Raw genomic sequence first — 27,125 nt, forward strand, 5'->3', positions numbered from 1 at the left:
GAAGCTAAGGGGAAAGATGAGGGGAAGGGCTAGTTAGGGAGTTTGGGATGGACATGTACACACTGCTGTATTTGAGAGAGAGAACCAACAAGGAGCTACTGTATAGACAGCACAGGGAACTCTGCTCAATGTCAGCGCTATGGGGCAGCCTGGATGGGAGGCGAGTTGGGGGCGAATGGACACATGTATATGTGTGGCTGAGTCACTCCGCTGTTCACTGAACTATCACAACGTTGACCAGCAATACCCCAACACAAAATGCTAAATAAAAAGATAACCAGGAAGTTAACAGATGATTCTGGGGTAAAGCAAAGTTTCAGATGCACAAGCAAACCGCTGAACAGTCTTGTTCAGGTTTCTACCTGCGGGCAGGAGGGCTCCGTGTTCCCCGTAACTCCAGGGATGCTTTCTCTCCAAGGTGGCTACCTCAGGTTTCCAGTGCTGGCAGGTTAAAACCTCCCCACATGTAAGAACTTACCTGTACTTGCAAAAAGAAACATTTATTCTTTTAAAAGTGTATATACATTGCCTTTACAAAGATACCATGTTGGAGCCAGCTTCAGGAACCTTCCAATGAGCCTTCTTTTATAATCGACCGAGCAAGATTCCGTGCGAGAGCAAGTCTCAGCATTTCCACCTTGGTGGTCTCTATATCATCATCCTAAAACCAAAGACAGCCTGTGTGAAGACCAGCAGGAAGTTTTCCTTCTTTCCCAAGACTAATCCAAAGGGAGATAAAGGGCACAAAACATTGAGTAGTATCTTCCAGCAAGTTCTTAATATGAGACCAAGCGGCATGCAGAGACCACCACAACTGATAGGAAAGAAAAAATCGAGAGGCCCGAACACTGAATCACCCCACTTCCACCTAAGAGTTAGTGTGCCCCGGTCACAAGTTAGCGGTAACGTGAGAGGCATGTGAGTTTGTAAGGGGCCAACGTCTTGGGCGCGGTGCCTCTTCTCCCCTCCATCCTGGAACCACCAGACTGACCTGGAGCTGCTGGGCGTCGGGCTCTCCACACAGCGGCTTTCCTGAGGTCAGGTCCTCCAGACACCTCAGGAGCTCGTACGTCTGCTCCGCGGAGAAGATCACCTGTGGGGGGAGGCCACTTCGCGGAGCTGCTCCCCAGCCAGGGCCCGCAGCTGTCTGGCAAGGGCTCGGCTGAGACAGCCTTTCTCGTATCTCATGTGGAGAAGTGTGCTGGGAGCTGAGAGGCCCTACTCTCACTCCCGGCTCTTCTCATCAGGGTCCTGGGCTGAGCACTGTCCGTGGACCACTGCCTCATTTCCAGATAAGTCATTTGCTTGTGGAGATACTAGATTTCCAGAGTGGGCGCTACGGAAATCACACACCCCTACTTAGGAGACGATGGATGGATGTACATTTGCAACAGCTACAGGATAAAAGAGAAGGCACTGTGGACTCAACCTGTACCTGTTTCTGTTCCAAAAGGGGCAGGGCATCTGTCAGCAGCGTCATCCAGAAAGACCGGGGGGCAATCTGGGATGTCATCAAAGAGAGGAGGAGAGAAGCGGCATCGACAAAACGCTTCTCCCCGTATAAGCGGTGGAACTCGCGGTACTTTCCTGTTGGGAAGAGAGAGCACTAGGTCACCTGTGACCCTAAACAAGAGACCCCAGAGCAAGGAAATTCTTCCAAAGCAGCCTCCAAGCTCATCAGCCAACGAGACCAAAAGGATTCAAAATCCTCGCTTAAAGGCGGCTCCAAAGAGCCAAACCTGGGAGAATATAAGTGTCAAAATGAACAAGAGTCATGGTTGATAATAGACTGAATAAAATAACCCTCAAGGCCATGGCTGATATAAATGAAAGAATAAATGAGAGGAAGGGGAACCTTTCCATACAGGGGAATGCCAACTAAAACACAATTTTATTGGCACTCAGAAGATCACCAGTAGTTACGAACACTAGTGGATCAAATCTGAGGAGATTTAAATAATCCCGAAGTACACCTCCACAGATTAATAAATCGGTTCAATAAATATTAGAGGAGACCCCTGGTGGATGCCATTTTAACTAAGTGATCAAGGTGAACTCCATTAAGGGAGTTCCTATTAACACATCCCCTCCACCATGGAATATTACTCAGCCATTAAAAAGAATTCATTTGAATCAGTTCTAATGAGATGGATGAAACTGGAGCCCATTATACAGAGCGAAGTAAGCCAGAAAGATAAAGGCCATTACAGTAAACACATATATATGGAATTTAGAAAGATGGTAACGATAACCCTATATGCAAAACAGAAAAAAAGAGAGACAGATGTATAGAACAGACTTTTGGACTCTGTGGGAGAAGGCGAGGGTGGGATGTTTCAAGAGAACAGCATCAAAACATGTATATTATCTAGGGTGAAACAGATCACCAGCCCAGGTTGGATGCATGAGACAAGTGCTCGGACCTGGTGCACTGGGAAGACCCAGAGGGATGGGGTGGGGAGGGAGGTGGGAGGGGGGATTGGGATGGGGAATACATGTAAATCCGTGGCTAATTCATGTCAATGTATGACAAAAACCACTACAATATATTGTAAAGTAATTAGCCTCCAATTAATAAAAATAAATTAAAAAAAATAAAAATAAATAAAATCATGTTTGAAAATTAAAAAAAAAAAAAAAAAAACATCCCCTCAGTGGAATTCCTGCCAAGTATATAACCTGAGGCTGTTCATGAATAAACCCAAAGTAACAATATTCTACAAGAGAGCTGAACAGACCCTGCAAAAATGTCAAGATTAAGGAACACCAACAAAGGCAGAGGCATTAATGAGATAGGAAAACTAAATTCATGATAAAATAAAGGACATTATCGGGACAGCTGATGAAATCAGAACATGGACTGTTCTGGATTGTCATGGATTGTATCAATGCTGAACCTCCTGATTTTCATAACTGGTTAAGTAAGAGAATGTTCTCATTCTTTAGGATATACATGCTCAGATATTTATGGAGGAAGGGAAACAATGTCTTCAACATACTTCCCAACTATTCCCAAAAAACTTGACTGACAGAATAAAACAAATGAGGCAAAACATGAATAACTGGTTAACTTGGTAAAGTGTGTAGGGTACTCTCTTATTCCTTACACTACTTTCACAATTTCTAAGTTTCAAATTACCAGAAAATAAACTGTTACCCAAAAACACGCTTTGCAGAGACCACACTGGCTCCTGTTTTTTTCCCTCTGGTCGTGCTGCACAGTGTGGGCTCTCGCTTCCCCCACCAGGGATCAAACCTGCACCCCCTGCAGTGGAAGCATGGAGTCTTAACCGCTGGACCACCAGGGAAGTCCCTCAGAGTTCTGTGTGTTTTGGCCTGGAGAAGTCTAGAACTTCTGTGTGCTTGTGCTGAAGGTCCCAGAGACAGCTCAGAGACTCACCCAGGAATGTCAGTCGATCACTGAGCATCATGGCTGGCCCCAGGTTGTCAATGAGATCCAGGTCAGAGAAGCAGCCTCGCTCACAGTAATCCCTGAGGAACCTGCAAGGCCGGCCCAGAGATGAGAGCAGTAGCCCCAGGCCCCCTGCTCAGCCCCGCGACGTCCCAGGCAGTATCCAGGGAGCACGCAGACAGGGAGCCCACCTGTCTGATACCAGCGTGGCAAAAGCGGCATCTTTGGCGCGAATGCTCCAAGAAAGAGCAGAGCCTAGGCGATTGTTGCGGACTGCTTTCATGGCCAAGATCTTACAGATGCTGCGAACTTTGCAGGGGAAAGAGAAAAGGCAAACCATTCACCCTATAAATCACTCCACTCCCAAACCCTGCTGAGACAGGAGCAGCCTTCCCACCACCTCTGAGTTTTAGGTGGCCTCTCTGTGGGCTCTAAGTACAGCCGGGCAGCAGAACCAGAACTGTGAGGTTTATAAATTGTCTTCTGGCCTCGTTAACAGTACGACCCACCCTGGTAGGCTTTGGCTTTGTGAGCAGGTTTCACTTTAGGGGTGGCAAGAATATTGGCAAGGCTCCCCAGAGACCAGCGTGTCATTATCTGTCCACATGCTGAAAATCCTACCAGGCTTTGGGTCCTGAGTGCTAAATGCTTTCAGGATGGTCATAAACACGCAGTGCCTCTGGGAAGAATAACTATTTAGGCCTGTACCACTAGACAGCGAAGTGGGAAGAGAAGGGGCAAACTTCATCAACGTCTCTCCGTGCTCTTCCTGAGTCACCTCCAGTCCTGCGTCTCCCCAGCCAGCCCAAGCCAGCACTGGCAAGCCCTCTGGGACAGGACAAACCACAGCTGCCCACCCTGAGCCCTGGTTGAAGGCATGAGCACATAAGTGGTCAGGACCTTTGTAACAGGCAGCATGCTCGACTGCTTCTGGGTCCCAGTGGGCCCCAGTGCTTCCTCCCTCCCCAGGGATTTTCTGACGTTTGGGCTCACCTCCTGGTAGCTACTGCCCAGACTCTGAAGGCTGGGAGGAGAGCCCACTCACCTTGCTCCGTCATCTGCCGCTGCTCGCAGACCCGCAGTACCTTGAGGGCTTTCTGCTCCGTGGTCAAAGGGATCCGCTCAATATGCAGCTCGAGAGAGACCCGGCCCAGCTCAGGGCAGTGGTCACAGTAGTCCACACCCAGCTGCCACAGGCTGCATGGGCCCAAGGGGACAGACATGAGGGCCCGGAAACTGCCCTAGGGCTCGAACTAGCTTCCAAGGCAGCTCCTCCCCAGACCCGGTGCCTTCACAGAGCCAGACAGGAGAGAACCCCGGCCATGCGCAGCGCCTGCTGGAGGGCACCCCACTGCCTCTCAGCCCTGCGGCCTTCCTACCTGTGATGAGCAAAGAGTCCTGAGGCGTATTCTAGCAGGAGGAACTCTCTCATGTTGGATCCAAAGCTGACAGAGAACAGACCACGAGACCAAGGCTCCCGGGCTGCTCTTCAGGGCCCCCTTCTGCAGCCCAACCTCCCTCTCCCAGGCATTCCGGTCACCCCACCCTCAAGGGCCTGGGTGGCAGCAAGGAAAAGGTTGGCATGGCCATGGAGTACTTACTAGAGGTTGTGCGACTGCAGGAGCTTGCAGTGATCCAGCAGGTCTGTCAGATGGGCCACGAACCACCAGTTGCTCAGGGCGATGCTACGGGTTCAGATACCAAGGCAAGAAGCAACGTCAGGATGAGCAGCCACGGCCCCCAGGTGTGGAGCATAAGCAGGAGCCCCACACCTCCTTTGCTGTACAAGGAGGGGAGCGACAGTGGCAAGCTGGACTCTGCCCACAAGGCGGGGACTAATAACACACTGAGAAAGACACTCAACACCGAAACAGCAACCAGTGAGACATGTCAATGAGAACGTCACACAGAAAAAAAAATCCAGGGACCAATTAGAGAGAGAGAATGCAGATACAGGTAATGGGTAAGAAAAGGATGAAAAGATTGGTGGAGTTTGATTCTTGATGAAACTGAATTCAAAGAACTATGGTGTGCATTTGGATTGCTGTTTACGTTCTGTTAACGTTTCTCACTGTTGCATAGTTTTGATTAGCATATTTTATGAACACAATTATATATACATGACAGCACTTTAAAAACCACCTTGTATTATCTATTAATACTTTGTATAAAAAAAGTATTTTTTGCTTGATTATATGATTAATAATTTGATTTTATTGGATATGTAATCTGACACATAACAAAGGTCTAAAAGTCCATCCCCAAACCACATTTAATCAAAACCTAAAATCATCTCTAGCCCTTATTAAAAATGACATTTTCTAGGGCCCTCTAAATGTTTCAGATGTTAAGTTTTTTTACATCGCCAAATTTTGTAAACTCACTAGCATTTTGTATAGAATATACCAGTGTGAATACATCATTTTGAGTTATATTTTTAATTTGTTACTTGGTATAGGCCTTTCTGTATCTGTATATAATGCTACAGTATTTTTTAAATCTTGGGAGGGAAAAGCAACTTCAATGTTGCTAGGGTAAAAAATCCTGCTTTCAGGATATAAAAAGAGTAGGGATTGGTTTACACTGCATGACTGACTAAATGGGCTGTCTGCCCTGCCCTGGGGCTGCTGTCCCGTGAAGCCCATGCCAGTTCCTCTCTTCCTTTTGCTGGATGGCAAGAACTGGCAGCTGCAACCCACAAGGGAAGAAATCCAATCTCCCTTCAGCTGTGGGCATGCCAGGCAAACACGGGGCCCTTCAGCAGGAGCTGGCCAACTGTGGCCTCCCAGGGCCTCTCTGGGATTCCCTTGTGGCTCAGACGGTAAAGAGCCTGCCCACAATCCCTGCGTCAGGAAGATCCCCAGAGAAGGAAATGGCAACCCACTCCAGCGTTCTTGCCTGGAAGATCCCACGGACTGAGGAGCCTGGCGGCTACACACAGTCGACAGGATCACAGAGAGGCAGACGTGACTGAGCGACTACACTTGCACTTTCAGGGCCTCTCTGCTCTGCCTCAGGAGCCCTCTCTGCCCCATGGCCTGGCATGGTTGACATGGGGATCATCAGGTACCCCTATAGAAAGCTCCCTTCTAGCTGAGGAAGGGTTCCCCTCATTCCCCCCAAGAGGAGTGAACAGCTGACACCACACCTGAAGCTCAAGGCTCCCCTACACCACCAGCCCCCCGGCCCCACCCCAGACAGAGGCTCTCCTCCCCTGGGAAGCGAGTTGGGGCCTAACTGTAACAACCCGTGAGAAGGCAAGTGCTCAGGAGACCCCAGATCCCACCCTTCCTCGTCCAGGAGGGCACTCTGAGCATACTTCAGCCCTTCTTTCAATTAATGGACAGAGGTCCTGGGACCTGCTTTTCAGAGTAGGGCAGGAAGAAGCTTACTGGTCAGGAAAACCCAAGCTCCTAGATTCCTAGCTAATGGAAATACCTCAATTTTTTCCCTGCCTGCCAGGGCAGACAGATGCCCAGACTGAGGGGCTGCAAGCCTGATCATTTCCTCCTTCAAGACTGGCAGGGATGATGCGTTTTTCAGCGGCGTTCATTAGCACCATGCCTCTTTGTTACACTTCTTTCTCTTTTCCTTCTACAACCACTGGAAACAGCAAGGTGCTTTTCTTTTTTTATTGTCCTTCCTTCCTCTTTTCCTCACATCTGTCTTGATCCTAAAATTCCAGATGTGGCTTATGAAGGAAGCCCTGGAGGAAATAACCCACTGCCAGTAACAGACAACATATTCAGGAATGCCTACTGCTTTGAATTATAGACAGAGACCCTGACAAAACTAAAGACTGGCGTCTGTGCCCTGGGAGCCGCCCCCACTGATCCTTCACTCCAGATACAACCCCTCGAGCCAAAATCAGCTGAATTCTGTAAGTTATCTTCCAGTTCCAACCAGTCCCTATTTTAGAGGTTTGTGAAAAGAATACGGACACAAACCTTCCTTTCTCCAAGTCTAACACCATTTTCTGAATGGGCCTTGGCTTTCTTTTGGCCAAACAGGAAGAGCAGGTAGCATGTGTGGGGCGGGGGTGGAGGGTAGAAGCGGGGAGAACTTCCTACTGCCCAGATTCACTAACAAAGAAAAGATCCAGTCAAGGTCAGTGAATTCGATACCTGTGCAAGGCCACCTGCTCCAACAGTTCCCAACCTTCCTCCTCTGCATGAGAAGGGAGGGTAAGTTCTCTCTGACTTACTACAGGTGGGAAATCTGGAAAGCTTTGCCTTGGGTTCACTATTTCACGCTCCCTATCCTGCCTTGCCGAAGGTCTGGGGAGGGGGCTGATGTAGAATCTCTGCTCCGAACAGACCCAGCGCAGAGTCCACTGGTGTAGCTCGACTCACCAGAGAAGTGCTGTACTGTAAGGTGGCTGCATGTCCATCAAGTTCCAAGAAATAAGCTGGCTGGCTATTTCTGGATTTTAAATACCATAGTAATTTCTTGCAATATTACTTAAACATCCCTGAAGTGCACACTGTTACACATACAGGAGCCTGCAAGCCTCAGGAAGGCCCCCAGACTCGTCCAGAGAGAAGACACTGCCTGCCCAATGTGGCTGTGGCGGGGGAGCAGGCCTCTGGGAAGGAGGTTAAAACACCAACAGGAAGGAGCAGGACACTCCGGAAAAGGCCGATGGTGATGGGCGTACGACTGTGAATGCACCAGGCGCTGAACGGCACCGAGGCGCTCAGCGGGGTCCTACCTGCATTCCTTGATCACTTGGTGGATGTCAAACTCGAAGGCTGCCATCAAGATGTTGTCCAGGGGCTCTGGGCTGCTCTCACCTCCCAGAAACAGGTCAAGGCTAGACTGTGGAAAGGTGGTAACCCATTCAGTCCCCAGATGGTGGAAGAGACTCAAGGGTGCAGGAAGGGCTGCTGTGTAGGGGACCCTGGAGAAGGGCAATAGGGTCCTTCAAACTGGGGCCAAGGAAAGCCCCTCTATTCTCCAGGGAGGGTCAAGTCAATGAGGTCACACGGTGAAAGTGACCCAGCAGGGAGCGGAGCCCCGGAAGCCGACTCCCCTCCCCTCCCGGAGGAGCTGACACACCTGGGCATAGAGGTGCAGATCCATGGGCTTGACTGTGGGCTGAGAGTACAACAGCCGGGTCACCAGGAAGTGATACCAGTTACTCAGAAGCTCCTTCTGCTCCAGCAGGGCAGCATCATCTCCCAGCAGGACCTGAGAAGAGACGCTGTCCCTTAACTCTGGGGCCACTTCCTGCTAACGCTCATCTCAGCTGGAGCAGCTGAGTGAAAAGCTCACTCCTTCTCGAGAGGGCCCATACAGAGAGCCCCATCCGAGGAGGAGCTGCTGCCGGGCTGGACGCCCATGGACCCAGGAGGAGCTGGTTGGCCCCCGGCCAGGACCCGCTCGCCGCAGACCTTGCAGAGGGACTCGAGGCGGGGGCTGGAGGCGAATGTGCCGTCCTGGAGGTGCCGCTCGCATTCCTCGTGCCAGTGCTGCCACCTCAGCTCCAGCTCCGTCAGGGTCTGCGTGTTCCCAGGCTGCGGGAGAGACGCGGACAGGGCGGTCACCACGCCAGCACCTCACGCTCCCTGCACGAACCCATCTCTGTGGCCCGGGCGGCTCCACATACACTGAGAACGGGCATGGTCCTCATCAGGTCCCCCAGGACTCGGCACATGCCTGCCGAGGCGGGGTTGGCGTCGGCTTCCTTGGAGAGCATCTGGCGGGCCTCGTCCAGCCGGCCCTGCAGCACCAAGGTGGTCACCTGCGAGGACACCAAGAGCACAGCGTCCAGGCGCAGGCTGAGCAGCCAGGCCCCTCACCCGCTCCGGCTTCCTCGTCCTGGAGAAGAGCGACGGTTCCCTCCCTCAGGGTAATCTAATTCATCCAACCTTCTAGTTTTAACCCCTGCACCATGCTTTTCAAACTGCATGTTGTTACCACCCACTGCAGGTAATGACCGACTTTTTAAAAATAAAATGAAATAGAAAATAAAAATTACCAAAGTGCATCAAATAAAGCACTGATTCATAAAAGTTTCAGTTAAAAGAAAAAGTTTTAGTTCAAATACTGGGTTGGCCAAATCTGGGTCAGGTTTTTCTATGCTATTTTATGGCCTGAGTTCAATTCCTGGTTGGGGAACTAAGATCCTGCAAGCCACAGCAGAAGAAAAGGAAGAAGAAGAAAGCCAAGGAAACATATGCTGACGAGTCCCAACCCCTCGCCCTGAATCCGAGACATGCACATCCTATTCCCACCCTCCACTTGACTCTCACAGGCATCTTACTCAACATGCCTTGAAGTAAACACCTAGTCGCCTCCAACCCACCAACCCACGTTCTTCTATTTCTTACACATCCAATTCATTAGCAAATCCTATCACTGTACCTTTAAACTGTATCCGGAGTCAAATCACTTCGCACCACCCCCTCCACTCAGCTCCGACCCGTGTCCAGGCCACCAGCACAGCTGCCTGGTTTAGGACCTGAGCCTCCAGACTGGTCTCTCTGCTCTGCTCTGCTTTTGCTTTGTCAGCAGCGCGGCCAGAAAAGCCTTGAAAACCTACATCAGCGACTTCCCTGCTGGTCCAGCGGCTAAGACTCAGTGCTCCCAATGCAGGGAGCCTGGGTTCCATCCCTGGTCAGGGAACTAGACCACACCCCGCAATTAAGAGTTCACATGCTGCAACTAAAGAACCTGCATGCCACAACTAAGACCCAGCACAGCCAAATAAATAATATTTTTAAAAAGAAAAGAAAATCTAAGTGAGATCACAGTGCTCCTGTGTTTGACTCTCCAATGTCCTCCTTACCCCAACTGACTCAGGAGTAAAACGGGAGCTCTAGTGTCCACCAGCTAGGGCATACCTTTATCTCCTTCAACTAATCGAGTCCGAACAACCCTGTGGGGCACGGGGGGCACTCCCCATGCTACAGACGAAGAAACTAAAGGCAGGGAAGTGACTCACTAGAGCTCAGAGCTGGCAGAGGCCGAGCTGGGATGCTACCTGGGCAGCTTGGCACCACAGACCCTGTTCCTAGCATTCAACTACCCTGCCTCTCTGAGGCTCTCCTGCCAATGCAGAAGACACAGGTTTGATCCCTGGGTCAGGAAGATCCTATGGAGAAGGAAACAGCAACCCACTCCAGTACCCTTGCCTGGAGAATCCCATGGACAGAGGAACCTGGCGGGCTACAGTCCACGGGGTCACAAGGGTCAGACAGGACTGAGTGACTGAGCACCACCACCCGGCCTCTCTAGGAGCTGAGCCCCTGCCCCGCGTCACCCCCTCAGGCTCCTGCTCACACGTCACCTCACAAGGGCGCCCTTCCTCGACTCTAGCACTCCCAGTTCCCCCCACCGCTCTACTTCTCTCCAGAGCACTTCACTTTTACACATATTTTACTTGCTCCTGTATTTATTTCCTGTCTCCCCACACAGGATGCAAGCTCCGTAAGGGTAGGAATCACTGCCTGTGTTGGTTCTGGTTGTTTCTTCAGGGCCTGCACACAGCACCACTCAAATACACAGTGAACGAACCACACACTTAAAACCTAGGCCCGACCATTTCTGAACAAAGGCTCTCCCCTTACCGGCACAGACCTCCAAGCACCCGAAGGCCTCAGAAACAGACTCAAAGGCAGCAGCTCTTTACCTGAATTTCAGACGTTATAAGTCTGCAACATTCAAGTCAACCAGCAACCTCCTACCTGGTCACTCAAAGCTGGGTCACAGGTCAGTATCGGTGAATGGAAAAGTACTGCTCTCCCAGACATAGAATACACACACACAGACACACACACACACTGACTTTCCAACTGACCGTCCAAAATGACTGGGATCATTAATGTCTTTGTTTTTAGTAGCTTTACTGATTGCAATGTACACCTTATAAACATTCACCTGTTTAAGTGTCTAATTCGGGGGATTTGAGTAAGTTTACAGAGTTGTGCACTATCATCAATCATCACAACTCAGCTTCAGAACACATCTCACACCTCAAAACAGCCCTCAGCCCACTGACATCAAACCCCTATCCCAGCACCTATCCATCAGTTTTGCATTCTCTTCACCAAGTCTCATTCTAAGATCCACAAAAAGATCAAAATTCCCTTCTTACTGCCAAGTCTACAAAGCATTATTTTTCTCACATGATCACTTAGTTCAAAGCTCCCCCCCCCAGAGCAGGGAAGGAAACACCTCCCCAAGCACGTCCCCATGATCACAGATGCAAAGAACCAGATGCACACGGGCTCAGCAGGGAAACCTCAGGCGGCCCGGGAGCACAGGAGGAAGGCAGGGAGGCCCAGCAGGCACGAGGGGCTTACCAAGCTCCAGAAGCTCTCGTGTTTGCTTGGGTTCTCGCTGCCCAGAACATCTGCCGACAAATTGTCCACCTCGCACACGTGCAGCCGGACCCAGTCCAGGAGGTACAGGAGGAGCGGGCCGGCTGGGAGGAAACACACAAGCAGTGGATTCCACCTTCCCGAAGCACAAGAGTGCAGGGCAGGCGAGCCAACGGCGGAGGAAGCGCTTCGTCCGTCTTCAGTGAGCGGGCGTGTGGCCCTGACCACGGGGCTGAGCCACCGAAAGGACTCCTGTGGGGCCTCCTCTGTGCCAGGCAGCGCGACCTTTCACTGAATCGTCGCGGGGCTGAACACGAGACCTAGACCTCACCACCCCGACCACCCCCAGCTTCTTCACAACTACACAATACTCAGCGACCACATGAGTAACGGCCGTAAGGGGATGGTACTGACTAGGTGCCAGGTACACAACCATGATAAAGATAGCGACAGTCCTCAGAATCTGCTGGAGGAGGCGAGCAGACAACCGACCAATTCCATTTCAGGCTGCTCAGTGCTTAAGCAGGAGTATGAATAAAAAGCTGTGACTGCACAGAGACTACTAATATACACTTATGGACAACAGTAAATATAAACCATTAAATGAAAGCAAAAAGGCCTGCAGCCCCTCCACAGAGAGCCCATTCAAGCCAGGATATTGTACTGACACAATCAAATTCAAGATCAAGGGAATAATTCGGAGTGGACGCATGAAGCTGTAGGGTTGCCCCTGACCCAATCACCAGCAAAGGAATTCTCTAAGGGGCTCTGCCTTCCATCACCTAATCCTGCCTCATATCCGTACAACTTTTTTCATTCTTAAAATTTTAAACACCAGAAATGTACTGTCTCTTGTTTCAGGAGGCTAAAAGTCTCAGGAGCTGGGAAGGATGGTTCCCTCAGAGGCTGGGGAAGAACCTGCACACACCTCTCCCGAGCTTCTAAGACTTTCTAAAGCTTCACCAGTCCATGGTACAAATATGGACCACTCCATTCACACGCAAGTTTAATATCTGTTTCTTCGTATTTTTTAGGGGTCACCTGCCTACAATTTAAGGTTTTCAGAAGATACTCTGACTCTTTTTGCAGTATCTTGACAAAAACACAGGCTTCTTCAGGCATCCTGTAATACTTCCCAATGCTCGTATTGATGAAAAGCAATGAAAAGAGCATTCTAGGCAACAAAACACTTATCACAGCACACGACAGGGTAGGGGGACACCTCTGCCGCTGTGACAAGATGATTCTGTGCTCACCTGGGGCTACTTCGATAAAAAGAATCTCACAAAGGTTCCAAATGAGCTCCATTGCGGACAGAATGGAGACCTAAGGAGGGAACAGAGGCCGAGTTTTGACTGAAAACATTCCTGAGGTTTTTTTTTTTCCCTAGAGCTAAGAAACAAAGCAGAGCTTGAAACACATGATGGTCGTTCATTAACTCAACATTTATAGACTGTTCCTATGGTAGGGTTCCCCACAAGACAGTCAGAGAATTTTAGGGGGTGGGACACAGAATCATAGTTTCTGTTTCAATGGTTGTGGTTTTAATGTGCGTTAGAAAAATGTAGCTCTTTACAGCCATGATCTTGATGAATATTAGTTTAGGAAGCGGCTCTGAGTAAAAAGGGAGAGATGATTTTTAGAAAAATATTTAGCAAATAATATCATAATATACAGGTACAGCAAAAATTAATGATGTTGATATTCAAGGGATTGTTTAGGAAACAATCTATTAAAAAAGTAAACCCCCCCCCAAAAAAAAGTAAACCCAATGTAAGACTCCAAAATATATCAGCTTGGACCCTGACCTTAGGAATTATGCAGTACCCCTATCATCCTTCTTGTACAATCACAGAATTTTACACCTTAATCATAAGGAAAAATAAATGGTCTGATGACTTCAGATATGGTGCACCAGTCCCTATTGACTACTGAGTTTGAATAATATAAAAATTCTAACCAAAGAATGAGAATTCTTTAAGTCATCTTCCAACTAAAATGTAACAACCTGCCATTTAAAAATACTGGTTCACTGAGTATAGTTCATGAGACTAACCAGTGGTTCTAAAACCTCAGCTCACCATCTTAGGTGACACAACATGGTAAGGATTTATATTTCCCATAAGAGCTGAAAACTTGTACAAGTATTTATCAAGCATATACTTGTGTTCCAAGGCGCTAAGCCTTGAACAGGGCACCAGGAAGTTCAAGATGATTCTTACCACCCCAAGGAGCTGCCTGTCTACCTGGCAGGAAAAGAGACGTCTGCAGTACCAGTGATTACAAAGCCACCCCCGGTGACTACTGAGGACTCAGAAGGACATAAATGGTGCTGGTACAACACAGGTGGCCCCACCCCCTTACCTGGCTGCTGAACTGGCGGCCACTGGCTGAATCTTTATCAGCAACTAACAAAACATAAAGTATTAAAAAAATAAATAAATAAAATAAATAAAGTATTTTAAGTGAGCAATGCAACATGTTAGACCTTCACAGACAGGTACTATGGCTTGTGCCTTCTACTGACCACCCATTTTCAATACAGATTTTTTTTGAAACATGCTTCATTTCTCTGTTGTACATCAATGATCTCAAACCATGGCCCAGAAATGACAAGCGGGTCTTTCAACTACAGTGTGGCAAATGGAGAGACCACCACGCTACACAAGATTCTATCCAGCACCCACAAGTCACACGGCTCTCAGGATTATGATAACTTTCAATCACCAATATCAAGGAACTGGCAATGCAACTGTCAAAGGTCTTTAATGTGGCCCTTTAGCCTCATACCTGCTAACATAATATGTTCTAATTTGTTCTAAAATGTACTCAAGACAACTGCCAGAAAATTAAAGATTATGTAAGAAAGGCAAGTAAGTTTTAAATTAGAATGTCAATCACATTTTACCTTGTAGTACTTATAGCCAGATAAATACTTCAATTACTCACACACACAATATTTACCTGCAAATTGGTGCATTTCCTCCATGCACGCTCTTATGACTGATCGGTAGTTTTTACTCACTCGAACCAATCTACAAAAGATGAAATGGCATACAAGATGAACCTGGAACAGTTTATGGTGACAGAAAATAAGGAACATCTTGTGATGATAGAAAGTATCAAAAAAAAAAAGATAAAAAGTTTGCTGACAGACAGGAGTCAACTTGAAGGAGTTCCTCATGGCCAAAGCTAAAACAACTTGAGCCACAAAATAAACAAAATAACATATAACCCAGGGACTAAAAGAAATATCCATGAGTCCACAAGGATATTAACTGTCTCAAATGAGACCCACTAACGGATCCTAAAATTAGTGGTTGAAATTTGAGGAGAAATGGGATTTTCATAGTCTCAGAGTTTTTCCCTCAAATACTTACTAGTTACAAAGGGAAAAATGGTTAACTTTATAGTACAGAAACCCAGTAGAAACCACATTAACCAAGTGATCAAGGTCAATATAAACATAATAAAACATCAGCATGATGAACCTCATGATGTGATGTGTGAAGGACATATCACACCACTTCTGTGGTATTTTTGCTAAAAGTGCATAATCTCTGCTCAGTCATGAGAAAACATCTGAGAAACCCAGGACAGTTTTGAGGGACAGTTTCCAAGATGATTGGTCAATATTTTTTCAAAAGTGATAAGGCCATGAAGCAGATTAAGGAGAAAAAAACTAAATGCAACCTCATTCGGTTGCAGAAGAAAAAAAGGACATTAGTGGGAAAAATGGTGGAACTGAAATAAGGCCTTCTGAAATAATCACACTGCATCAACATTTAAAAAAATTTAAGTTTCCCAGTTTAAATACCAGTAATGTGGTTATACAAGATACTAACATCAGAGGAGCTAGATGAGGGATGTACAGACATTATTTTTGCACTTTTTCTGTATGTTTAAAATTATTTCAAAACAGAGTTCTTAAAAAAGGAAAGAGCAGAACAAAACAAACAAAAAAGGAACTAGCTATTAGTTACCAAGAAGTAGATCCTTAGAAAGAAACATTAGTTCTAAATGAAGAGACCTAAATGCTGCCTACTGGCTCCATTTATTTTTGTTTATTTATTTTCTGGCTCCCTTTAAAGATAAACAGAAGGTACAAGGGGGCCAGCAGCAGTTGAAGCAACTTGCACACACTTAATTTTTCAGTGAAGACTCATCCCCAAATAAATAACTCACCTGGCCAAAAAACAAGATGATACACTGACCCCCACACACAAAACAGGAGCTCCCATACCACCATTAGTAGGACATTCACATGTTCACTGATTTATTAAATTCAGCAAGTATTTAAAAGCACCTACTATACAGATGAATGAGGATATCTGGGAAGAGAAGGTCCACATAAACAAGACAGGGTCCCTGCCTTCAGGGAATTACAGGACTTTTGACATGCTTTGGGCAATAGAGATTTCTCTGAGCTATCAATATCCTGTACCAGTCTCTTGTCACCAGTGATCTTTCATAAACACACAGACACACACATGCTGACCAGGGTACCCTCTGGGGTGATTCATCTGTAAAATGCTTATCAAGGAAGTAAAATACGGTGACACTGCGGTTTATAAGAAGAAATAAAACACTAGTCTTCAACCCCAATCACTGACTCACAGCTCCTAAAACCTTTGTATATTCCTAAATGACAAGAGTACTGGCAGAACCTTTCGCTCCAACTCTAGGTAGCTTCTGGATGAGGACTTCTCACCATAAAGACCCAGTCATAATTAGAAACTGAAATTATCAGCCCTGTCCCTGACTTCCCTGGAGAGAGGAGAGGGCCATAAATGGAGATAACTGATCATGCCTACATGAGGAAGATTCCATAAAATCTCAAAGGCAAAGGGTTTGGAGAGCTTCCAGGTGGGTGAACACATCCATGTACCAGGATGGTGATACACCCCAGCTCCACAGGGACAGGGGTTCCTGCACTTGGGACTCTTCCAGACCAGGCCCCACGTTCATCTTCACCTGGCTGTCCATCTGTGAACTGCTAAACTTGTTTCCTTGAGTTCTGTGAGCTCCTCCAGCAAATTCATCAAACCTGAGGTCACCATGGGAACCAGTGATTTGTAGCCAAGCTGAAGAGCAGCTGTGGGTAACCTGGGGACCCACCATTTGTGATTGGCATCTGAATGGGAGGCAGTTTTGTACTATAGAGCCCCTAACTGGAGGAATCTGTTGCTATCTCCAGGTAGGCGGTGTCAGAATACAGCTGAATTGTAGGACACTCAGCTGGGGTCAGATAACAGCTTGGTGCATGGAAACTCCCACACATTTGATGTCAGAAGGGTTGTGAGTGAAACACAGGAAAAACTTTTTGTTTTTCCAACACAAATACCAACATTATCTATTCCCTAGACATATGAACAGACACTAAGAAAAACCTAACACAGGGGCTCTCAAACTCCACTTGTACTTAAGACTAACCTAGAGACTTTAGGATCCACCCCTAGAAATTTTGGAGATAGGAGGTGAGGCCTGAATAAGTACCTGACGTTGATGCAGTTAATTCACAAACCTCACTTCAACCAATTCTAGTCTGTAAACAATACAAGTTTTCTGGTCTCTTCCCAAAAAAATGCCTTGAAAATAATTCTTTAAAGACAAAACAAAAAAAAAAATAAAGACAAAACAAAACTCTCAACAGTGGGACCTCAATTCAATGACTCTCAGGTGCTTATTTGGCCTAAATTTTATTCTTTGGAGAGTACATGAAGTAGGAATAGAAACAGAAAGCTCACCAAGCAGCCAGCAAGTCAACTGGCAGCCATTCGCACATTCTCTGAAAGACTTCTCCATCCATGACCACTTACACTGCCCAGTACAGAGGCCAGGAAATCCAACCTGGAGTCGCGTATTTCTCCAGGAGGTCCACCCATTGTGCAAAAGGAAAAGAAAGCATTTCACTTGGTTTTTCAAAATTTAGTTGTGGGAGGCAGCACCTATCAGCAGCCAACTTACTGAGCTTTTCTGGATTTCCCAGTCAACTCTTCTTCGATTCTCTGGAGGCCCACGAAGATTCCATGGGATTCATTGAAGAGTTTTCTCAGGATTTTAGAGTAAACATCTATATCCTTTCGGATGATATGGATAAAGGGGCAACTTGCCACCATCTGTGGTTTTTCTGAAACAAAACAGGAAAAACAAAAAAAATTAACATCTATCACAGTCATCCTCATCAAAGCACTCTAAAATTTTAATTGAGTAACTAATTACAAAAGCCTCAGCTTTTTTGCTACTGATTTCATGATATATTATTTATCCACACATGAATTTTTATTTTCTTTGGCCATGCAGCAAGCGGGACCTTAGTTTCCCAAGCAGGGCTTGAACCCATACCCCTGCAGTGGGGGCACAGAGTCCTAACCACTGGATAGCCGGAGGAATTCCTCATATTTAAATTTTTTTGTTTTAGTTTTTATTTATTTTGGCTGTGCTGGGTGTTTGTTGCTGCTTGGACTTTTCTCCAGTTGCAGGGAGCGGGGCCTACTCTCTAGCTGCGGTGCACGGGCTTCTCATTGCCATGGCTTCTCTTGTCGTGGAGCACAGGCTCGAGGGCGTGCATTTCAGGAGCCGTGCACACTGGCTCAGCAGTTGCAGTTCCTGGGATCTAGAGCACAGGTTCAAGTTGTGGTGCACGGGATTAGTTGCTCCATGGCATACGGGATCTTCCTGGACGAGGGATCGAACCTATGTCTTCTGCATTGGCAGGTGAACTCTTTATCACTCAGCCACCTGAGTGAGTGAGTGGAAGTCACTCAGTCGTATCCAACTCTTTGCGACCCCATGAACCATACAGTCCATGGAGTTCTCCAGGCCAGAATACTGGAGTGGGTAGCCTTTCCCTTCTCAGGGAATCTTCCCAATTCAGGGATCAAACCCAGATCTCCCGCACTGCAGGCAGATTCTTTACCAGCTGAGCCACAAGGGAAGCCCAAGAATACCAGAGTGGGTAGCCTACCCCTTCTCCAGAGGATCTTCCAGACCCAGGGATTGAACCAGGGTCTCCTGCATTGCAGGCGGATTCTTTACCAACCGAGTTATGAGGGAAGCCCTCAGCCACCTGGGAAGCCCCCATACGTGAATTTTTAAAAATTCTTTTAATTTTTTATTGAAGGATAATTGCTTTACAGAATTTTGCTGTTTTCTGTCAAACCTCAAGATCAGTCAGCCATAGGTATACATATATCCCCTCCCTTTTGAAACTCTCTCCCATCTCCCTCCCTACCCCACCCCTGTAGACTGATACAGAGCCCCTGTTTGAAGCTTCCTGAGCCATAGAGCCAATTCTCATTGTCTGTTTTATATACAGCAATGTAAGTTTCCAACATACTCTTTCCATGCATCTCACCCTCTCCCCATGGCCATAAGTCTATTCTCTATGTCTCTTTCTCCATTGTTGCCCTGTAAATAAACTCTTCAGTATCATTTTCTAGACTCTGTATATATGAGTTAGAATACGGTATTTATCTCTCACTTCACTCTGTATAATAGGTTCCAGGTTCATCCACCTCATTAGAACTGACTCAAATGTGTTTCTTTTTATGGCTGAGTAATATTCCACTGTGTATATATATCACAACTTCTTTATCCATTCATCTGTTGATGGACATCTAGGTTGCTTCCATGTTCTAGCTGTTGTAAATAATGCTGCAAAGAACAATGGGATACATGTGTCTCTTTCAATTTTGGTTTCCTCAGGGTATATGCCAAGAAGTGGAATTGCTGAGTCATATGGTGGTGAACTTAACTGAATGGTGGTTTTATTCCTAGCTTTTTAAGGAAGCTCCATGCCATCTTCCATAGTGGCTGTATCAATTTACATTCCCACCAACAGTGCAAGAGTGTTCCCTTTTCTCCACACCCTCTCCAGCATTTATTGTCTGTAGACTTTTTGATGAGGGCCATTCTGACCGGTATGAGGTGATATCTCATTGTAGTTTTGATTTGCATTTCTCTAATAATGAGCGATGTTGAGCATCTTTTCATGTGGTTAGTCATCTGTATGTCTTCTTTGGAGAAATGTCTGTTTAGATCTTTTTCCCACTTTTTGATTGGGTTGTTTGTTTTTCTGGTATTGAGTTGTATGAGCTGCTTATATATTTTGGAAATTAATCCTTTGTCAGTTGCTTCATTTGCTATTATTTTCTCACATTCTGAGGGTTTTCTTTTCACCTTGCTTATAGTTTCCTTCGCTGTGCAAAAGCTTTTAAGTTTAATACTTACTTGTTTTTATTTCCATTACTCTAGGAGGTGGGTCATAGAGGATCTTGCTTTATGACATACATGAATTTTTATATACAAATGTTTACTCTTAGACTTTATCCCTCAACTCACTAGCATACTCTGTAAAGACATTTCACCTCTATCCACTAAAATGTACTAGGAAAAAAAAAGGAAACCACTTAATATCAGCCTATGTAAACTCAATAAATAAGATAAACCCAGAGCTGAAGTTTTACAGAATGTCAAAATAAATATTCTTTTTATATTATTTTTTATTGCCATTATTCCTAGAACAGAGAATCAAAAACTGACTAAACTATTTTGCAACAGTGATGAAAAGGCTCTGTAATGATAAATTACACACCACCAACTTATGGAAATTTCACACACAGCAGCTTCCCAAATAAATTGTGATAATGTTCAATGGCTTGTTGTGAATGTGATTTCAATAAATAAAGAAAGAAAGAAAATCTTGAGTTTCCAACAATCAAGGACAAGCTAGAAATGTTGATAAGCTTTCCCATTAAGTAGGGAAAGAAGCCATTCAGACACAGTCACAGAAGTTTCTCTTCTGGGCAACTTCTACCACTCTGCCAAATTTGAGATTCTCAATACCATGATATCCCATAGATATTTGGCAACATCAGGGATCATTTCAAACTGTAAAATCAAGAAAAACTACTCTGCTTAAAAATTACATGAGGGCCTTCACAGGTGGCACCGTGGTAAAGGACCCGCCTGCCAATGCAGAAGACACAAGAGATGAGAGTTAATCTCTGGATCAGAAAGATTCCCTGGAGAAGGAAATGGCATCCCACTCCAGTATCCTTGCCTGGGGAATCCCATGGACAGAGGAGGTTAGAGGGCTACAGTCCATAGGATTGCAAAGAGTCAGACACTACTGAGCATCGGTGGTCTAGTGGTTACAACTCCATGCTTCCAATGCAGGGGTCATGGGTTCAATCCCTACTGAGGGAACTTAGACCCCACATGCCATGCCAAGTGGCAAAAAAATTTAATTAAAAGAAAAAAATCACACAAACTGCATACTATGTAATTTACTAAAATTATATGACCTTCATTAGCTCAGTGTGCTCCTGACAAAAAAGGAAAACCTCTACATATGACAAAGATTTGCAAAATAATCCTTTTAACATTTCCTGAGATTTCTCTCTTGAAAAGGAGAAAGCAAAATCAAGTATCGAGATGTCGATTTTACCTTGCTACTAGAGGGAATCCCCATCAGAAAGGTAAGAGCCATGTCCGATACCTGATGGAGCTTACAGGACAAGTTATTTTGTTCACAATGAAAAAACGAAGGTAAGGGCTGTGACATCTGCAAACATTCACAATGAGGCTACTACTACAAAGAGAATTTAGTCACTCAGGACAAAAAGGGAAACAAAAAGCTTCAAGTTTTTAAGTATAAAGAAAACCTTCTTTAACACTGGGAAGATCATTGTTAACTTCTTTTTTCCTGGACTCAACATCTGCCAAGTCTCACAAATCAATGAAAATCTTAAATAGCTAAAAAGTTTCCAAAATGAAAATGGTACAAAATAAGTTCAACAGTTTCATATCTCAGCTAGTCAAATCTGAGAGAATAAAGAAAAAAAAAAATTGTACCAACACAGATAATCTAAAAGAGAAACCAAAAAACCTACCTTTTTTATTGAAAGAGGTTTCACACACCAGCATCTCCCCTGGACCCCAGTCAAAACACATTTGCTTCTTCTGGGAATTCACTCCTGGAATCCACTAGTAAAAAAAAAAAAAAAAAAAAACATAAGGCACAGAAATTGTTATTCTTCCTAAAGGCTTTGCTTTCAATTGACTTGCAAGTATAATCCTAGTAAGCAGTGGTCGTGAAAGCCACTGAGTGTGGCTGAGATGAGCCCAGTCTGTTAGATCCTAAATAAGCAAGAGAGTTTGTTAGGCACCTGAACCCACCCTGCCACTTCTCAAGTGCTGATAAAAAGGAAAGCTACCCCCCTAATCAGTTATTATATGGTAATTCAGTGATCTGTAGTTCAGAAAAAGGGCAGTTAAAAAAATTAAACAGGAATTGAACTGATGTTACTCACTAAAAAGACCTCCAATCCCATGGCCTCTATGTTACATCTTTTTTTTTTTTTCCTATGTTACATCTTTAATGGCGCTTAATTTTTTTCTCCAACTCAGTCACACCAATCCCTCTGAGTCCAAGCTTCATAAATGCAACTGCATAATCCACCCTTTATGAGTTTTCTAACCTCCAGAGCTATATCCATAACATCAAGAGCCAAAACAGAAACTTAATTTATGACTGCGCATGGGCTTTCTGGAGTTGCGGTACGAGGCTTCTCACTGTGGTGGCTTCTCCAGTTGTGGAGCACAGGCCCTAGAGTGCATGGGCTTAGCTGCCCGCGGCATGTGAAATCTGCCCGGAGCAAGGACTGAATCCGTGTCCCCTGCATTGGCAGGTGGATTCTTACCCACTGAACCACCAGGGAAGTTCCAAAACAGGGACTTCTGATGCTCATTCCCAAACCTCATTCCACCCCCGCAGTAGGACAAAGCCTTCCCCAACTGTCAGGAGCAACCCTTGTAATCCTCCGCCTTCCCTCATGACCCATTGAGGTCACGCTAGTGGTAAAGAATACGCCTGCCAATGAAGGAGACACAGGTTTGATCCCTGGGTGGGGAAGATCCCCTGGAGAAGGAAATGGCAACCCACTCCATTATTCTTTCCTGGAAAATCCCATGGACAGAGGAGCCTGGAGGGCTACAGTCCATGGGGTCGCAAAGAGTCAGGCACAACTGAGTACATGCATCTCTTCTATACCCCAGCAATTCCACTTCTAGGTAGTTATCTGGAAAGAACCAAAAAATAAGTGAAGTGAAGTGAAAGCTGCTCAGTCGTGTCCAACTCTTTGTGACCCATGGACTATACAGTCCATGGAATTCTCCAGGCCAGAATACTAGAGTGGGTAGCTGCTCCCTTCTCCAGGGGATCTTCCCAACCCAGGTCTCCCACATTGCAGACAGATTCTTTACCAGCTGAGCCACCAGGGAAGCCCTTAAAAAAAAAAAAGACAAGAACTGTAACACATTTCTTAAGAGTCCTTGACCTAAAAAGATAATACCACTGGTCTAGAAAAACTACTCAAGATTAATCTCTTTGGATCTACACTGAAACATTCCTGAATCTGCTAATTACTAACTGGCCTTCACAAGTCTTGATATATTCACCCTGCTATAAAAAGTGACAATAGTCTTCAAGGTTATTCATTAGCTTCTTGAGAGTGTGTATAGAGCAAGCTCAAAGAGCAGACTAATCTCAAATACAGACATGACTGAATTCAAACTTTCATTGCTGAGGTTCAGATTCTAAACTATGGATGATGCCCTTCTGAGAGGCTGTGTCCACAAGGCCAACCGAGTCTTCCTACCTGGTCTTCCCAATACCAATGTAAAGTTGGGTTGTCACAAATCAATCATCACTACTGGGGGCAAAATTCAGCTTAGATCATTTTCATTCCATATGTAAATGCATGACTCATTGTCATGGTTCAATAGCAAGTAGCTCTCCAGGGTCGCACAGAGTACTGGGAAAGTATCCCCACCCAAAGATTCTGACATAAGCGAAGGAGGGAAAAGTAAGATAACATGTAGTCTGAAAAAGTCCCAGTGATTCCAATAGCCTATTTTTCCTCCCAAAAAAGTGACACAGTCCTTGATGGATATGGCATTTAAAGTGCTTCACATATGCATTAAAAATTAACACTCTATAGGATATAGCAGTAAGGTTTATAAAGAATAACATCCCACGCTCACTGCTGTTTGAGATCTCATGTCTCTTGTCCAGTTAGCTTTGAATTGACTTCTATTTTCACTTTTTGTTTTTTTCTATTTTCAGTTTTTGGTTTTGTGAGACACTGCTTTGCAATATGATGGCTTCAGCAGAAAGCTGAAGGCATCTCAACTTTCTAAAAAGCAAAAATATAAGGTCAGGCAGCTTGCTGTTTAGCAGGGCTTACAAGTTACCAAGAGCTAAGAGATGCAGAACAAGCCTAAATAGACAGATGGAAATATTTTCTAGTCAGGGAAGTCAGGGAAAGCTTTTCTGACAAAGAGGCTGCTGGAGCTTGTACGTAAAAAAAATGAGTGGGATAGAAACCTAAGAGAGAAGAGCATCCCAGACAGGGGGAAGAGTAGGTATCCCTCCTCTAACAGCCATGAATCTCCTTCTAAGCATCATATATCATCCACATCTGACATACTCTCCTGAGAGTTCAAACAGACATGAAAGCAAACAGAGCAATGAAAAAGCAGGAATAGTCTCCCGAGACCTAGTAGATGCTGAGAAGATGAAGAAGAGATAGAAAGAATACATGGAAGAACTGTATAAAAAAGATCTCAATGAACCGGATTATTACAGTGGCGTGGTTAGTCACCAGAGCCAGGCGTTCTGGAGTGCAAAGTCAAGTGGGCCTTAAGAGAAGCACTGCTGTTAATAAAGCCAGTGGATGTGATGGAATTCCAGAACTACTCAAACCCCTAAAGGAGGGTACCATCAAGGTTTGCATTCATTATGTCAGCAAGTCTGGAAGACCCAGCAGTGGCCACAGGACTGGAAAAGGTCAATCCTCATCCCAATTCCCAAGAAGGGTAGTACCAAAGAATGTGCTAACCATCGGACAATTGCACTCATCTCCCATGCTAGTAAGGTCACGCTTAAAATCTTGCATGCTAGGCTTCAGCATTATGCGAACCAAGAACTTCCAGATGTTCAAGCTGGGCTTAGAAAAGAAAGAGGAACTAGAGATCAAATTGTCAACATTTGCTGGATGATACAGAAAGCAAGGGAATTTCAGAAAAACATCTATCTCTGCTTCATCGACTACGCTAAAGCCTTTGTGTGGATCATGACAAACTGTGGAAAGCTCTTAGAGAGATGGGAATACCAGACCATCTCACCTGTCTCCTGAGAAATACTCCCTGACTGGGAAATATATCTGTCCACTTAGGCTTGTTCTACATCTCTTAGCTCTTGGTAACCTGTAAGCCCTGCTAAATAGCAAAGCAGCAAAGTTAGAACCCTGTATGTAAAAACTGATCGGTTCAAGATCGAGAAAGGAGTATGACAGGGCTCTCTGCTGTCACTGTTTGTTTAATCTATATGCTGAGCACATCATAAGAAATGCCGGGATGGGTAGAAAAGCCAGAATAAAGATAAGCGGGAGAAACATCAACAGACCTAGATATGCGGATGATACCACCCTAAAGGCAGAAAGTGAAGAGGAACTAAAGAGCCTCTTGATGAGTGTGAAAGAGAAGAGTGAAAGAATCGGCTTAAGGCTAAATATAAAAAAACTAAGATCATGGCAACTGGCCCCATTACTGCATGGCAAGTAGAAGGGGAAAAGGTGGAAGTAATGACAGATTTCCTCTTGGGCTCCAAAATCACTGCAGATGGTAACTGCAGCCATGAAATCAGAAGACAATTGCTTCTTGACAGCAAAGTGATGACAAACCTAGACAGTGAGTTGAAAAGCAGAGACATTGCCAACAAAGGTTTGTATGGTCAACGCTATGGTCTTCCCAGTGGTCATGTACAGTTGTGAGAGCTGGACCTGTAAAGAAGGCAGAACGCCAAAGAATTGATGCCTTCGAACTGTGGTGCTGGAGAAGACTCCTGAAAGTCTCCTGGACAGCAAGGAGATCACACCAGTCAATCTTAAGAGAGGTCAACCCTGAATACTCACTGGAGCGACTGTTGCTGAAACTCCAGTATTTTGGTCATCTGATGAGAACAGACGACTCATTTGGCAAAGTCCCTGATGCTGGGAAAGATCGAGGGCAAGAGGAGCAGAGGGCGTCAGAGGATGAGATGACGGTACGGCATCACGCATGGAATGAACCTGAACTTAAGCAAACTCCGGGAGGTGGTGAGGGACAGGGAGGCCTGGCGTGCTGCAATCCATGGGGTCGCAAAGAGTCGGACACGACCGGGGACTGAACAACAGCAGTCTCTCGAGAGAACTACACTTGGTCAACCTCGGGCCAGCTCAAGCAGAAGCCAAGCTCACGGGGCTGCGACGTGAAGCTTTGCTCGGCTGGGAGAAAAAAAGCCGTACAATGCCTCCGCCTGGCTCCAGCCCGCTCATTAAGCGGGCTTTAGCCCAAGAGGAAAAGCCAGAGAAGCAGGGAGGTCGGGGAGGCAAGGGACGGAAAGGAACAGAGTTGGGGGGGGGGGGGGGGGGGGCGGGGTCTCCAGGGCCAGGTATTCCTCAGAATACACAAGGAAGCAGAAACCCAGCGACCACCGTGACCCACACGCGGGGAGCGAATTAATGCGACAACCGAGCGGGGGGCAACTGTGCTGAGAGAAGGGGCCGGGCACCTCGCCCGCAGCAGGGACGAGGCGGACCCAATCTCCGGGCCCCGGGAGGAAAGCGTACTGTTCGGGGCCCCCTTACAGTGACCGTCGGCTCGCCGTCGAACTCCTCCATAGCGCCGTACCACAGCCGCCGGGAACTCGCAGGGCCGCCAAGGCTCGCGCCTCAGGGCTCCGGCTCAGGGCCGGCTGCGAGAGAGGACCCCGCGCGTGAGCGCCTCCCGCACTGCCTGCAGGCCCAGACGCGGCGGGGGCTTCTCCTCGGAGCCGCGGCCACCCCCTCTGCGGCGCTCCGCACGCGCCCCTCCTTCTGGCCTCGACCACACGAACGCGGAAGGCAGGGCCAGGGGCGGCCTGTCCTCCCGGGACCGCTTTCGCCAGAGCCGGCGCCGCCGCGGACACCCCTGAGCCGGGCGGAGAGAAGCCCCCCCGGAGACGGCGGGAGCGGCGGGAAGGCGGCTGCGCGTGCGCGGCCGAGCTCGAGCGCTTGGCTGGGCCCCGGCGGGAGCGAGCTCACCACCTCTGCCGAGCCTGTTTCCTCCCCGCGCCTCGGTCTGCAGGCTCCCGTTGTCGGCGCCGCTGCTTTTTCCATGGCAGGAGCCCCGTTGGTTCATCGGGCTTGTGTAGGAAGGTATTCGTCGCCAGCCCCTACCCCAAAAGGCTCCAGAGGCATGGGGGGGACGAGATTGATGCAGCTGAACAGCTGGGAAATGGAGACCCCTGGGCTGAGTGGAACACAAATACTGGTTTGTTATGGGCTTCCCAGGTGGCTCAGCGG

General features: G+C 46.6%; 1 protein-coding gene across 1 annotated transcript; it reads right to left on the reverse strand.

The window, feature by feature from the left end:
* Nucleotides 1-484: 484 nt before the first annotated feature.
* Nucleotides 485-26,743, reverse strand: NUP85 (nucleoporin 85). The gene is made up of 19 exons (XM_070479978.1): nucleotides 26,430-26,743; nucleotides 21,633-21,726; nucleotides 17,704-17,866; nucleotides 14,701-14,771; nucleotides 14,101-14,144; nucleotides 12,993-13,062; nucleotides 11,719-11,840; nucleotides 9,021-9,155; nucleotides 8,806-8,928; nucleotides 8,471-8,602; nucleotides 8,124-8,230; nucleotides 5,014-5,097; nucleotides 4,792-4,857; nucleotides 4,458-4,609; nucleotides 3,604-3,721; nucleotides 3,401-3,501; nucleotides 1,436-1,587; nucleotides 992-1,093; nucleotides 485-661 (listed from the first exon to the last, which is right to left on the reverse strand). Exons 1-19 carry the CDS (start codon nucleotides 26,460-26,462, stop codon nucleotides 560-562), a joined length of 1,971 nt encoding a protein of 656 aa, XP_070336079.1. The 5' UTR covers nucleotides 26,463-26,743; the 3' UTR covers nucleotides 485-559.
* Nucleotides 26,744-27,125: the final 382 nt, after the last annotated feature.

The sequence above is a fragment of the Odocoileus virginianus genome, chromosome 17 (assembly GCF_023699985.2).
Source record: "Odocoileus virginianus isolate 20LAN1187 ecotype Illinois chromosome 17, Ovbor_1.2, whole genome shotgun sequence".
Lineage (NCBI taxonomy): Eukaryota > Metazoa > Chordata > Mammalia > Artiodactyla > Cervidae > Odocoileus > Odocoileus virginianus.

Coding starts and splice junctions, on each gene's coding strand:
- NUP85 (XM_070479978.1), bottom strand. CDS start 26,462: ATGGAGGAGTTCGACGGCGAGCCGACGGTCACT. Junction 4,858..5,013: donor CTGCAGTCGCACAACCTCTA/GTAAGTACTCCA, acceptor GTTCTCTGTCAG/CTTTGGATCCAACATGAGAG. Junction 662..991: donor CCGACGCCCAGCAGCTCCAG/GTCAGTCTGGTG, acceptor CTTTGGTTTTAG/GATGATGATATAGAGACCAC.